This window comes from Macrotis lagotis, chromosome 2 (assembly GCF_037893015.1).
Source record: "Macrotis lagotis isolate mMagLag1 chromosome 2, bilby.v1.9.chrom.fasta, whole genome shotgun sequence".
Taxonomy (NCBI): domain Eukaryota; kingdom Metazoa; phylum Chordata; class Mammalia; order Peramelemorphia; family Peramelidae; genus Macrotis; species Macrotis lagotis.
The window spans coordinates 191,167,179-191,183,173 of record NC_133659.1 but is presented as its reverse complement, the minus strand read 5'-3'; the positions used below and the strand labels follow the sequence as shown (position 1 = coordinate 191,183,173).

The 15,995-nt window shown below is 35.3% G+C and overlaps 1 protein-coding gene across 4 annotated transcripts in view; it reads right to left on the bottom strand.

Annotated features, from left to right (window-relative positions):
- Nucleotides 1-15,995, bottom strand: part of NPEPPS (aminopeptidase puromycin sensitive) — a 100,937-nt gene that overhangs the window by 58,443 nt on the left and 26,499 nt on the right. For all 4 annotated transcript variants that reach the window (XM_074224120.1, XM_074224123.1, XM_074224122.1 and 1 more), the window contains exon 3: nt 4,248-4,325. In XM_074224120.1, coding sequence (XP_074080221.1) covers nt 4,248-4,325 — 78 coding nt within the window. The remainder of the gene's footprint in view (nt 1-4,247; nt 4,326-15,995) is intronic.

Below are 15,995 nucleotides of genomic sequence, written 5' to 3'. Positions count from 1 at the left end.
CCCCCCCCCCCCCCCCCCCCCCGCCTTCAACTTTTATTCCTAGTTCACCTTTGGAACATATATGGGTAAAGCATTTCAAAATGACTGGCAACACTGCTGAAAGATAAAGAAAATTATGTAAACATATCAGAAAGTGTAAGAAACAGTCCACATTGTGTTTTTCAAATTGTAAAATATGAAGTAAATAAAATCTCAACAAATATTGATCGACCCATTCTGAGTACATCATTTGCATTGCTGATGATGATGATATATGTGTGTGTATAGAAATATAATATATATGTGCAAAAATACATCTATGCACACCATGTGTGGAGATATATGTGTATAACAATATATACAAAGTCTTCAAGAGGAGCAAACCTGCCTACAATCACAAATGTTTAGGGATGAAATTTGTAAAACTACAAGATTTTTCTGGACCAATATATTGCTTTGGCAAGGTTTCAACCAGGTACAAATTAAAAATAAATCACTCCCTGTAGGAAGATCATTACTTGAGTTTTAATAGTGAATACTCTGTCTTCTGAAATATACATATAACCTGTTTCAAAACAATCTGATACCATCTGAACTAACAAGGCAGATAAATTCTGGATTGACTGTTTGTATTACAAAAGAATTTCTAAATATTACTAAAAATAATTTCCCGTAAAGGCTGCTTTAAATATTAGACCTCCTTCTTTTAATCTCCTTAAAGACTATTAATTTCTTGGTATGTAAACAATTAAAAATTGAGTGAAGATCAACTAGAAATTAAGATAAAATATCTCTGAAATCACAAATTTAATTCAAAGGAAAAACATGATTTTGATTTGTACACTTTTTTGAATACAGTGAATTATACACTTAACACATGATAGAGTACACTCATATTATATTCTCATTTTGTACAAATAATGTTTTTTTATACATTAAACAAAATACCCCCTCCCCCCAAAAAATATCGACTCGCTTGAGTGATAAAGGGGAGAGAAAAAAATTAAAATTAAAAAAAATAATAGTAATAATTGTAGGTATGGCCAGGTGGCACAATAGACAGAGCACCAGCCCTGAAGCCAGGGGCACCTGAGCCCACATCCAGCCCGTACACCCAACAATCACCCAGCCATGTGACATGAAAGCCACCCAAACCCCACTGCCCTGCAAAAACTAAAAAAAAAAAAAAAAGAAAAAAAAAGACCCAAAATAAAATAAAATAGTAATAATAGCAGGGGTGGCTGGGTGGTGGACAGAGCATTGGCTCTTGAGCCAGGAACACCCTGCTATGTGGCCCCAGGCAGGCCATCCAGCCCCACTTGCACTGCACCCTCCCCCAAATAATAGTAACAAAAAATGTGCTTCAGTCTTTGTTCCAACACCAACAAATCTGTCACGGGTGGATCACATTCTTTATGATAAATCCATCACAAAAGTTACTTCCATATTTTTTCCACCCTTGTCATTGCTGATCCCAACTCCCTCCTTTCTTATTTCTCCACTACCATGTACTATATTTTCTCTCCTTTCACTCTGACTCCACTGTAGGGTCACTGAGTGGCACAGCAGACGGATCCCTGGCCCTGGGGCCAAGAGGCCCTGAGCCCCCATACCACCCCTTAGGCCCAGCATCCACCTGACCCTATGGTCCTGGACAGGCCATCTAATCCTAGCCCCTTGCAAGAAGTGAAAAAAGAAAATGTATTATATATGACTCCCCCACTCTCCCACCATGGCCCATCCTCTCCTCCATCATTCACATACCTCCCTTTCTCTCCTTCTTACTCTAGATATCTATACCCCATTGAGTATATATGCTGTTCCCTCTCCTAGCCACCTCTGATGAGAGCGAAGATTCCCTCATTCCCCCTTGCCTCCCCCCCTTCCATATCATTGCGATAGCTCATTGTAATAAAAAAAAATCTTATTATATGAAATATCTTGGCCTATTCCCCCTCTCCTTTTTCTTTCTCCCATTAAATTTCCCTTTTTTTCCTATTGACTCCATTTTTACGCCATATTTTTATCTCCAAATTCAGCTTTCTCCTGTGCTTCAACTATAAAAGCTCCCTCTACCTGCTCTGTTAACTGACAAGGTTCATATGAGTAATTATCAGTGTCATTTTTCTGTGCAGGAATGCATGCAGTTCATCATCATCAATAAGTCCTTCATATTCCCCCCTCTCCTCCAATCTCCATGCTTCACCTGAGTCCTGTGTCTGAGGATCAAACCTTCTGTTCAGCTCTGGCCATTCCAACAGGAACATTTGAAATTCCCCTGGTTCGTTGGAAGTCCATCTTTTTCCCTGGAAGAGGATGTTCAGCCTTGCTGGGTAGTTCATTCTTGGCTGCATTCTAAGCTCTTTTGCCTTCCGGTATATTCTATTCCAAGCCCTACGAGCTTCCAATGTAGTTGCTGCTAAGTCCTGTGTGATCCTGACTGCAGCTCCACGATATCTGAACTGTGTCCTTCTGGCTGCTTGTAATATTTTCTCTTTGACTTGGGAGTTCTGGAACTTGGCTATAATATTCCTAGGGGTTGGTTTTTTGGGATCTCTTTCTCAGGGGGAATCGGTGGATTCTCTCCATTTCTATTTTGCCCTCTGCTTCTAGAATATCAGGGCAATTTTCCTGTAGTAATTCTTTGAAAATGATGTCAAGGCTCTTTTCCTGATCATGACTTTCAGGTATTCCAATAATTTTTAAATTGTCTTTCCTAAATCTGTTTTCCATATCAGTTGTTTTTTCAATGAGATGTTTCACATTTTCTTCTAATTTTTCATTTTTTTTGGTTTTGAAGTACTGAGTCCTGGTTTCTTGTAAATTCAATCTCCCTGAGTTCTATTCTATTTGTTCTCCTCAGAGTTTTATCTCTTTTTCCATCTGGCCAATTTTGCTTTTTAAAGCATTCTTCTCCTCATTAACTTTTTGAACTGTTTTATCCATTTGACCTAAGCTGGTTTTTAGCATGCTATTTTCTTCAGCAGTTTTTTGAATTTCCCTGACTAGGCTGCTGACTTCATTTTCATGTTTTTCCTGCATCTCTCTCCTTTCTTTTCCCAGTTTTTCTTCTAACTCCCTCATTTGATTTTCAAAGTCTTTTTTGAGCTCTGTCATAGCCTGAACCCAGTTTCTGTTTTTCTTGGAGTCTTTAGATGGAGAAGCTTGTGCTTCCTCATCTTCAGACTGAGTATTTTGATCCTTCTTGGGCTCATATGCAAAATATTTCTCAATGGTGTTCCTCTTGTTTCTCTGCTTGCTCATTTTCCCATCCTGGGCCTGGTTTTGGGGTGCTTCCTGAGCTTTTGGGACACTCCCACAAGGGTCTCAGTGTGTGAGGCTCTGTCCTCCCTCCTGGTCTGTGAATGACCATATGCGCCCCCCTCTGCCATGGGGCTGAGGTGAGGGGGCCCTGCTGTTCTATTGGGGCCTAGACTGCTATCAGGATCTGAATGTGGTCAGATCCCCAGAGTCCTGTTCCAGGGGCAGAGCTCAGCAGTCTCCTTCTTCACTCCCCACCCTAGGTTCAATGGGCTCATGCCCTAGGGGTTCCTGCTTACTGGCTCCACCTGCTTCTCTGTTTCCTGGATCTGTACTGCCTTGGCCATACTGCTTGCTGTGTGCCCTGAGGGCTGGGCTTCATGTGCTGGCTCTGGCAGAGGTCCCCAGCTGTCCCCCCAATTTGTGCCTGGTGCTCCCCAGGGGCGTAGCTCCAGAAACTCCCCCGCTGCTGTGAGCACCCTGGGGCTGCCTCTGGGAGGCTGAAGTTTTTTTGCTCTGGCGGGCCACCCCTCTGGCAGGCCACCCCTCCGACCCAGGGGAGCACAGCCTTTCTGCTCTTTTCCAGGTTATCCTGAGTAGGAGAACTGCCTCACTGGGTCCCTCTGTGGGTTCTGTCTCTCGAAAATTTAGTTAGAGTCCTTCGTTTCAAAGATTTATGAGAGTGTCTGAGATAAGCTCTGCTCTTATCACCATCTTGGCTCTGCCTTTCCTTTCTTTCATTTAAAAAAAAAGAACTTGACCCAGGGTGCATTAATTTTAATGAACCTCAATCTTGCAAAAGATCTATAATATTTAACCACTAAAAATGATTAAATTATACTATAATTTCAAACTGAATGCTTAAACATGTACACATGATTTGAAAACAATTCAAAATTTCATTTCCAAGATGCTAATAAAAATTTTAAAAATTTTATATCAAGACAATATGAATAAAAAATAAGATAAATATATCAGAAGTTTTGTCAATACTACTACATGCTTACCTGTTTGCAGTGTACTAGGAAATGATAACGTAACTTTCTCATCTTCATTCTGATAGTTAAATCCTGTGGCATGTATTTCTGAAACAAAAAGAATATACCAATTTAAACCAATTTAAATGGCCTATATCATATCAAAATTCCATTAAGATTAAAGACTATATATTTTAATTTAGCAAATAGGGTTTGGGTTTTTTTTGTGCTATCAAAAGGTATAACTAGGGCTATTAGCTAGATGGCACAGTAGATTGAGTACTGGCCCTGAAGTCAGGAGGCCCTGAGTTCAAATATGACCTCAGACACTTACTACTCATCTGTGTGACCTTGGGCAAATCATTTAACCCCATCACCTTGCAAAATTAAAAAAAATAAAATAAAAAAGCTATATCTATCAATATATACATTATCCATATGTCAGTTTTAAATGCCAAGGCACTGAACAATTGACTTTTGCCTCTGATAACATATGGGAATTTTCCATTTTTTATGATTTCTTTAGTGGTATTGTTAGATCAAGGTAGTCAAGTAGCACAGTGGATAAGAGCACTGGTCTTGGAGTCAGGAGAACAGTTCAAATCCAGCTTCAGATACTTGACACCAACTAGCTGCGTGACCCTGGGCAAGTCATTTAACCTTGTTTGCCTCTCATCCAGTCTTCCTGATTCCTATCTGGCCACTGGACCTAGATGGCCCTAGAGGAGAAAGCAAGGCTGGTGACTTAGCACAGCACCCCCTCACTCAAATCCAATTCACATGCATGTCAAGTCATCACCTCCCTGATGTCATGGTCTTATTTGAGAATGAAGGACAAACATTACTATTATTATTGCTGGATGAAAGGATATAATCTATTTTATTGCTTTTTAGGCACAATTCCAGATTGCTCTCCACAATGATTGGATCAGTTCACACAACTCCCCAAGATTGCATTAATGTCCAAATTATTCTGCATTCTCTCCAAAATTGATCATTTTTCTTTCTGACATCATAGCCAATCTCAGAAGTGTGAGATGGTACCCCAGAGTTGTTTTAATTTGCATTTCTCTAAAAAATAATGATTCAAAAGATTTTTTCATATAACTGTAAGTTTTAATTTCTTCATCTGAAACCAGACTATTCATATCCTTTGATCATTTATCATTTGGAGAATGACTTGTATTCTTGTGAATTTGACTCAGTTCTCTAGGTATTTTAGAAATGAGTCTTTTATCAGAAACACTATCCATGAAAATTGATTCCCAGTTTTCTGCATTCCTTCTAATCTTGGTTACATTGTCTTTATTCATTTCTGACCACTAGACCTAGATGGCCCTGGAGGAGAAACTGAGACTGTAATTTTGCATAGCACTTTTATCACTCCAATCCAATTCACAGACATGTCATGGCATCATCTTCCTCTTGACATGGTCCTTCATCAAGAATGATGGACAAATACCCTCAACTGGCTTATGGTATCACGTTTTATGTCTGTCTATATTCTGCACCCAACTTGACACTATCTTGCTAATAGGGTGTGAGATGTTGCTCTATGCCTCATTTCTGCCATACAGTTTCCCTGTTTTCAAAGTAGTTTTTCTCAAATACTGAGTTCTTATCCTAGAAGCTTGAATCTATGGATTTATCAAACAATACATTACTATAGTCATTATTGCTGTTTCTTTTGTACCTAAATCAATTTCACTCATCCACTTCTCTATTTCTTAGCCGGACCAGACAATTTTGATGATTGCTACTTTTATAATATAGCTTTATATTGGTACGACTAGGTCACCTTCCTTTGCATTTTTTTTTCATTTATTCTCTAGATATTCTTGCCCTTTCGTTGCTCCAGATGAATTTTGTTACTATTTTTCCTAGTTCTGTAAAAGAATTTTTTATCTTAAGTGGGATTATACCACAAGGCAGGAATTTTAAAGAATTTTTTTTTTTATGTAATCATCCTATATGGTGGCAGCTAGTTGGCACAGTGGATAGAATACTGGTCCTGGAATGAGGAGGACCTGAGTGCAAATACAGTCTCAGACACTTAATACTTATCTGTGCTATCTTGGGTAAATCACTTGACTCAATTATCTCACAAAAACTAATAAATGAATGAATGAATGATGTAGCTATCTATCCTATATAGCCTCCAAGAGTTCAATTTAAGGCAAGTCAAAATCTATTCCTACCCTAACTTTCCAAAAAAGCAGATTCCTGCATGTATAACAGAAATCAAAGATTTTTACACAACATTATTTAACAAGTTTCTACATTTAAACAATAAAGAACTTACTCAAAGCTGGTATCATTTTCAGCACAAACATAAATATGCACACAAATACACAAAGTTTACAAATGTTCCTTTCTGGTCAAAGCATGATATATCACTGATTAGATCTTGGGGGAACAATACACAAGATCAAAAATACATCCCAGTGAAGGATGCTAATGTTCATTCAAAATTTAAGAAACTTCACAATTTAAATAGATGGAAAAGACTGATCAAACAGAATAGTAATCTTCTGAAATGAAGTATCAGTTGATAAAATTACATCCTAACAAAATGTAGCAGTTATTTATATATACTATATAACATTTAATACACATATTCTGATAGCTACTTTTTTAAAAATTCAAATTAATCACAACTTTACTTTAAAAGTTATAAATAGAGGTAGCTAGGTGGCACAGTGGATAAAGCACCAGCCCTGGAGTACCTGGGTTCAAATATAGTCTCAGACACTTGATAATTACCTAGCTGTGTGGCCTTGGGCAAGCTACTTAACCCCATATGCCTTGCAAAAAAAAAGTTATAAATAGAAGCAATGCAAAGAAAAGTCAAAAATTACTAATTACAGAGACCATTGAAAAACCATTATACTTTCACTGTTAAATAAAGATACTGTAACCTAGAGAACCCTAAAAAGTCATCTAAAAATCTACTGGAAACAATGAGCAACTTTAGCAAAGTCACAGGAAAAATAAACCCACATAAATCTTCATCATTTTCTATTATTTTCAGCAGTAAGAGATAGAGAAATTCCATTTAAAATAACTTAAGGCAACATGAAATATTTGGAAGTCTACCTGTCAGGCAGACTCAGAAACAATTATAAAATACTTTCCACACAAATAAAATCAGATCTAAAATAACTAGGCAAATATCAACTGCCCATGAACAAACCAGACTAATATAATAAAAATGACAATTCTACCTAAATTAAACCATTTATTTAGTGCCAATAACAATCAAAAAATTACTTTAGTGGAATAGGAAAAAATATTAATTAAATTCATATAGAGGAACAAAAAGTCAAGAATATCAAGAGATTCAATGAAAAAATACAAAAAAAAAGGCTTAGCCAAACCAGATCTAAAATTATATTATAAAGCATCAGTTATCAAAATTGTCTGGTACTGGCTAAGAAATAGAGGGGTGCATCAGTGGAATAGACTAGATGCAAAAGAGACAGCAGGAAATGATTATAGTAATCTACTGTTTGATAAACCCAAAGACTCCGGTTTCTGGCATAAGAACTTATTCTTGGATAAAAACTGCTGGGAAAACTGGAAGGCAGTATGGCAGAAACTAGGATTAGACCAATATCTCACGTTCTATGCCAAGATAAGGTCAAAATGGCTGCAGAATTTAGACATAAAAGACAATATAAGCAAACTAGGAGAACAAGAACCTGTCAGAAAGGGGAGCAGTTTATGACCAAAAAAGACAGAAAACATTATAAAAAAATAAACTGGATATTTTTGATTATATTAGATTAAAAAATTTTTTGCACAAACAAAACCACTGTAACCAAGACCAAACAGAATGTAGAAAATGGGAAACTATTTTTACAACTATTCTTTCTGACAAAGGACTCATTTCTGAAATATAGAGAAGTGAGTCAAATTTATTTAAAAGCCAAGTCATTCCCCAATTGACAATTAGTCAAAGAATATGCAAAGACAATTCTCAGATAAGGAAATCAAAGTTATCTGTAGTCATATAAAGAATTTCTCTAAATCATTATTGATAAGAGAAATGCAAATTAAAGCATCTTTGAGGTACCACTTAACATCTTTCAGATTGGTCAATATGACCAGAAAGGACAATGATCAATTTTGGAAGTGATGTAGGAAATCTGGTCCCTAATGCATTGTTGATATAGTCAGGAACTGATCCAACATTTCTGGAGAGCAATTTGGGATTATGCCCAAAGGACAATAAAAATGTGCATACCCTTTGCCACAGCAATACCACCACTGGGTCTTTATCCTGAAGAAATCATGAAAAGGGGTAACTCCTACATATACAAAACTATTCATAGCATCTCTGTAGTGGCAAAGAACTGGAAATTGAGGGGATGGCCATCAATTGGAGAAATGGCTTAACAAATTGTGGTATTATGTATGTGATGGAATACTACTGTTCTAAAAGAAATCATGAGGGATGGGATCTCAAAAAAGCCTAGAAAGACTTGCATGAATTGATGCTGAGTGAGATGAGCAGAACCAGAACATTATACACACTAACAACAACATGGGGTGATGCTTTAACCCTGATGGACTTGCTCTCACTCCATCAGTACAATAATCTGGGAGAATTTTGGGGAATCTGTGACAGAGAACACTATCTGTATCCAGAGACAGAACTGTGGAATTTAAACAAAGACCAAAAGATTATTATCTTCAATTTTTAAAAGCTGTCATATGTATTACATAATTTTACTACTTCTAATGTGTTCTTTCTTTCTTTTTAATCTATTTTTTCTCTCAATATATTCAAATTGGATCTATGCATATCATGGAAGTAAATGTAAAAGATTTTTATCAGAGAACCTTCTGTTGGTGGAGGGGAAGAGGGGGAGAAAAAATTGTAAAATTCAAAACTACAAAATAAATGATTGGTAGAAACTACCACTGTTTGTAATTGGAAAACAAATAAATATTTATATAATTTTTAAGAAAATAAGTAAAACAAATATCTAAAGTGCCCTATAACTGTATTTTAATTATACAGTATTTGACAGAATGGGAACAAGATGGCCTAAAAAATTTATATAAGAATTACAAGATATACACAGATTAGCAATATATGCCATTTTTACAAAAAAAAGCTCTAAGTTTATTAAATACCACAAATTTGTTTTATCACAAATGAATTACTGCTGGAGGAATTCCCTTTTCAGGTACACAGAAAAATTTTATCATCAACTCTTCCAAACTGCATCTTCATGTTGCAGATAACTGCCTTCTTTGTGTTATAGTTTATTTCAAATATATTCTAGTTTTCTCTTCTATGAATCTCCCTTGAGTCTTGATATATTAGTAGCACTTCACATAATATTTTAAGCCACACAAAAGCCATATAGGCACAATCTTATGGCAAAGCAAGAACAGAAAAAAAAAAATTTTCATTTTGTCTTCTTTCTGACTATAACTTGAATGTGCTCTAGACTCACTAGTGATAATTAAAAACAAAGGAGACAACCTCAATACAAACAAAATTTTCTAAATATGAAAAATTAGCAGTAAAAGCATCACTAAGCCTTAAAGTAAAATCTCAAATGACAAGAAAACACAAGACTCTGATTAACTGAGTGAAATCCGGAAAAATCTCTTCTCCGCTTTAATCCCATTAAACACCATCTTCTTTTCTACTCAAGGCTGCAACTAATTTTAATCATACTTTTATGACTGGGGAATCCATTTATAAGACAATTTTTACAGCTTTCCTTAAAACATAAGTTATTATCTATCAGCAAGCATCATCTGTAAAGGTCTTCGAGAATCCTTCCCAAAGGGATGAAGGGTGAAAAACAAGCAGTTCCATTATCACTATTATTCCATGTTCTAGAAATGCTAGCTAAAACAATAACAGAAGAAAAAGAAATTGAAGGAATTAGAAATAGATAATGAGGAAACAAAACTGTTACACTTTGCGGATGACAGAAAATCTTTGAGAACCAATTAAAAAACTAGTTAAAATAAATAATAACTTTGGCAAATTGTAGAATGTAAAATAAATCCACATCATTAGTATTTCTATATATTACCAACAAAGTCCAACAGCAAGAGATGGAAGGAGAAACTCCACTTAAAGTAACTGTAGTAAAGTAACAATATAAAATACCCGGGAGTCTACCTGCCAAGACAAATCCAGGAACTAGATGAAAACAATTATATAATACTCTTCACACAAATAAAGTCAGATCTAAATACGTGGAAAAATATTATTTGTTCACAGGTAGATTGAGTCAATAAAATAAGAAATTCTATCTAAATTAACCTACTTATTCAGTGACCTGACAATCAAAAAACCAAAAAATTATTTTACAGAGTTGGAAGAAATCATGACAAAATTCAACTGTAAGGATAAAAGGTCAATAATATAAAGGGAATGACTGAAAAAATGTTAAGGTAGGCAGCCTAGTCATACCATAAGTAATTATTACAAAGCAATGATCACCAAAACAATCTGGGGCAGATTAGGTACTTAATACATTGTAATAAATGACTATAAGTAAATTCATTTGATAAAGATCAAGATCCAAGTTTTTGGGACAAACAACTCACTATCAGACAAAAACTGCTTGGAAAATTGGAAAACAGTATCCAACAACTCACAGCATTATCAAGAAAATTAAAAGGAAAGCAGAACACTGGAGGCAGGGGAGAATTTACAGCACCCAATCTTTGATAAGGACCTTATTTCTCAATTACATAACAGAATTAAGTCAAATTTATAAGAATATAATTCATTCAGGGGAGGCTAGGTGGTGCAGTGGATAGAGCACCGGCCTTGGAGTCAGGAGTACCTGAGTTCAAATCTGTCCTCAGACACTTAATAATTTACCTAGCTGTGTGACCTTGGGCAAGCCACTTAACCCCATTGCCTTGCAAAAAACCTAAAAATCAATCAATCAATCAATAAAGAATGTAGTTCATTCCCCAATTAAAACAGGATCATAAGGGGCAGCTAGATGGTGTAGTGGATAAAGTACCAGGCCCTAGAGTCAGGAGTACCTGGGTTCATAGGATATGAACAGGCAGCTTTCAGTTGAAAAAAATCAAAGCTATTTATAGCCATATAAAAAAATGCTCTAAAAACCTAATTAATGAAATGCAAATTAAAACAATTTTAAGGTTATTTACCTGAGATTTTTTAACCTGTAGGGGCAGCTAGGTGGTACAGTGAATAGAACACTGGCCCTAGAGTCAGGAGGACTTGAGTTCAAATCCAGCCTCAGACACTTAATAATTATCTAGCTGTGTGACCTTGGGCAAGTCACTTAACCCCATTGCCTTGCAAAAACCTAAAAAACAAACAAATAAAAAGAATAACCTTTTTTTCATCAATTTGGGAATGGCTGAAAAGTTGTGGTATGTCAGTATAACGAATACAATTTGTAGTAAAAGAAATGATGAACAGGATTTCTGAAAAAGGACTTACTTGAACTGATGCAAAATGAAGGAAGCAAATCCAGGAGGACATTGTACACAGTAACAGTAATACTGTACAAAGAACATTATGGACAATTTAGCTATTCTCAGCAATGCAATATAAAAGAATCATGATGAAAAAATATTGTCTGCCTCTGAGAAAGCAGATGGCATCTGAATGAAGATCAACATACTATTTCTTTCCCTCTTCCTTCCCCCACTTCTGGTTCTAGTTTTCTTCCATATGACTGATATGGAAATGCTTTACATGATCATACATGTATAATCTTTATCAGATTACTTAACCCTTTCTGGGAGGGAGGGAGAAAAGGAGGAAATGAATTTGGAACTCAAAGCTTTTTAAAAGAATTAAAGATTGTTTTTACATGTCTTTAGAGAAAAAATATTAAAAAATAATAATTGAAGAGATCAATGGAAATTATATAGAAGACAGCTGTAGTGATTGAAGTTTTTTCTTTTAAACTAAACCTCTAAAACTTTCATTGTTTTCTTAAATTTCATTTTTCTAGAAGCAGAATAATAGATTCAAATTAAATAAGATCTGATTGGGGCAGCTAGGGTGGCCCAATGGATAGAACACCAGTCCTGAAATCAGGAGGACCTGAGTTCAAATCCAGCCTCAGACACTTAATAATTATCTAGCTGTGTGGCCTTGGGCAAATCACTTAACCCCATTGCCTTAAATAAAAAATTAAATAAATAAGATCTGACAGACAAGTTAAACTTGACAATTATTTGTTTCATTTCAGAGTACTTGCTTTTCCTCAATTTATTTACCATTTTTCCTCTTCCCTAAAGATCCTATCACAAGTGTTCATGTATTATTTATTAAGCATAGTAACAATGCAAATACCATCAAAATGTCTTTTATGTTAAAAGTATGATATAATTTCTTCAGAAAATGGAAGCTACTTCAGAGACTAAAGAGGTGGGCATTCAGGACTATGATGAAGGAAAACCATAAAATCAATATTTGAGGAGAGTAAAGAAGGTTAAACTTTTCACTCCTCAAATAATAATACTAGTACTCAGAACTTAAAAGCAAGTTATATTCACATTAAGCTATTATGAAATTTGGACATTTTATCTAGAAGCAATATTATAATAAAGACCACAAAAACCTACCTAACCTATAGTGTAGCATTACTACAGGTACGACATTATTTGACATAAATATGTATTTTTCCTGTTCTATATTTTGCTTTACATTAAAAATCAAATTCTGTGATTTTTTTTTATTTTTTTAGGTGGTTTTTTTTGCAAGGCAAATGGAGTTAAGTGGCTTGCCCAAGGCCACACAGCAAATTCTGTGATATTATATCTTTCAAAGAATTTCATACGAATCTAGCTATCTACATTAGAGATATCCTGAAGTAGGCCACATAGTCTACTACTAGAAGGAATACTATATTGGAAATCAGAATAACTGAATCATTTTTTTCTACTTGGTAGTATTTTATTTTTTTAAATTACATTAGCAATTGTTTCAATATTCATTTTTGTAAAATTATACTTTCCAAATTTTTCTCCTTTCCTTCCCCATCAACATAGCAAATGTAGACTCCTCCTAAACATATGTCCATTATTAGTCATGTTATGAAAGACAAATATGAAAGGAGAAAAAAAGCATGAGAAAGAAAAAAAATTTAAGTTGAAAATACTATAGCAGCTAGGTGACAGAATGGATAGAGCACCAGCCCTGAAGTCAGAAGGACCTGAATTCAAATCCAGTCTCAGAAACTTAACTACCTACCTGTGTGACCTTGAGCAAGTCACTTAACCCCACTGCTTGCAAAAACCAAAAAAAAGAAAATAGTATGCTTTGATTTGCATTCAGACTCCATATTTTTCTAGATATGGATGGCATTTTTCCATCACAAATCTTTGGAATTATTTTTGATTGCTGTATTGTGAGACCTAAGTTTATCACAGTTGATAATCACACAATGTTGCTGTTACTATGTGCAATCTTCTCCTGGTTCTGCTCACTTCACTTATCAGTTTATGTAAGTCTTTCTGTATTTTTCTGAATCCGCCAGTTCATTATTTCTTACAGAATAATAGGATTACATTACATTCATATAACACAACTTGCTTAGCCATTTTCCAATTGATGGGCATCCCATTCAGTTTTCAATTCTTTGCCACTACGAAAAGAGCTGCTATAAATATTTATGTTCAATTAGGTTGTTTTCTCCTTTATGATCTCTTTTGGATCCAGACCTAGTAATGGTTCTGCTGAATCAGAGTATTCACAGATTTATAGAGTTTTGGACATAGTTCCAAATTGTTCTCCAGAATGGTTGAATCAATTCACAACTCCATCAACAATGCAATAATGTCCCAATTTTCCCACATCACCTCCAACATTTACTGTCCTTTTTTCTCATATTTGTTAATCTGGCCACTGGACCCAGATGACTTTGGAGGAGAAAGTGAGACTGGTGACTCTGTACAGCAATTCATGTACATGTCATGGCATCACCTCCCCAAGGTCACAGTTGTCTTCAAGAACAAATGATAAAACATTTGTTATCTAATAAGTGTGAGGCTGCACCTAAAGAGTTGTTTTAATTTGCATTTCTCTAATCAATAGTGACTTAGAGCATTTTTTCACATGACTATAGAAAGCTTTGATTTCTTCATCTGAAAAGTGCCTGTTCATACCCTTTTTACTATTTGTCAGTTTGAAAATGACTTCTAAGAAAAAACTCTTAGGAGTTATAATCAAAACAAGGACCAACTATAATTCAAGATGAAACTCAGCTCCTAGGGAAGAAGTGATGGAATACAGAATCAGACTTTTTGACATGGAAATTTGTTTTGCTTGACTATGTAAGTGTAATAACGGTCTTACATTCTCAAAGAGGATAAGAGAAAGGAGAAAAGAAAAAAAAAAAGAGAATGAGGATCTAAAAATAAGATTTTAAATTACAGTAGGACAGGCATTCTCTGTACCTTTCTGCCATTTCTATGACTATAAAGTTTAAAGGCTGCTGCAGAGTAGAATCCTAAAAGTAGTATTCTCATTTGATGCATTCTGTGGTTTTTTAAGTTAAATTTTATTTATTCAATTACAAAGATAATTTTCAACATTCATTTTTTTTCTAAGCTTGAGTTCCACATTTTTCTCCTTCCCTTCCTTCCCTCTCCCCTTCTCATAACAGTGAACAATCTAATAAAGGTTATAATTATACAAAAAAGAGCTGCTGTAAATATTTTTGAATATGTAAGATTTTTCTCATTTTTTTATGATTTCATTGGGATATAGTACTAATGGCATCACTGGATCAAAGGATATAATCAGTTTTATTTTTCTCTGGACATAGTCCCAGATTACCCTCCAAAATGGCTGAATCAATTCACAACTCCACCAGTCCAACAGTATCCCAATTTTCTCACATATTCAGATGTTCACCTTATGCATTTACATTTCAGAATTACAAACATTTAGATCAGCTGACCTGCTTTATTCTAGGATCTTGTTCTTTACATCCCTTTAATGCCCTGATCAGTCACTCAACAAGTATTTATTAAATGCCTGCTACATACCAGGTATTATGTGACACTCTAGGGTTACAAATGACAATAAGTGAAATAATCTTTACTCAAAAGGAGTTTGCATCTAATAGAGGCAATAAAAAGGCAACAAAGATAAATAAATAGTAGATCATTTGTGTGGAAGAGCACTAGTAGTTGAGGATTTCAGGAAAGGCTTCACATGAAAGATGGTGCTTCAAATAGGTTTTGTTATTTTTTTAATATTTTATTTGTTTTTCCAACTACATGCAACGGTCATTTTTACCATTTTTTTTGGCAAGGTTTTGAGGTTTTCATTTTTCTCCCTATCTCCCTTTTCCATATCCTTTCCCTGACAAAAAGCAATCAGATAAGATCTTTATTTTTTTTTGTTTTTGCAAGGCAAATGGGGTTAAGTGACTTGCCCAAGGCCACACAGCTAGGTAATTATTAAGTGTTTGAGACCGGATTTGAACCCAGGTACTCCTGACTCCAGGGCCAGTGCTTTATCCACTGCGCCACCTAGCCACCCCGATAAGATCTTGAAGGAAGAAAGGAATTCTGTAAAGCAGAGGTGAGGTTAGATGGGGTCCGAGTCAATTTATTATCTCTCATCCACTAACACTGAAGATGCTCAGAACTGTGTTTAGGGGGAAAATATTTTGCTCTCCTTTTTGCTATTTTGCTCAGGCAAAGAAATTCCATAAATCACAAGATTCTCTTCTCTCTGGGTACCATGTTAGGTAGGTGGTATCCTATTCAGTTACTCTTTGACATGTCATCTCTTTT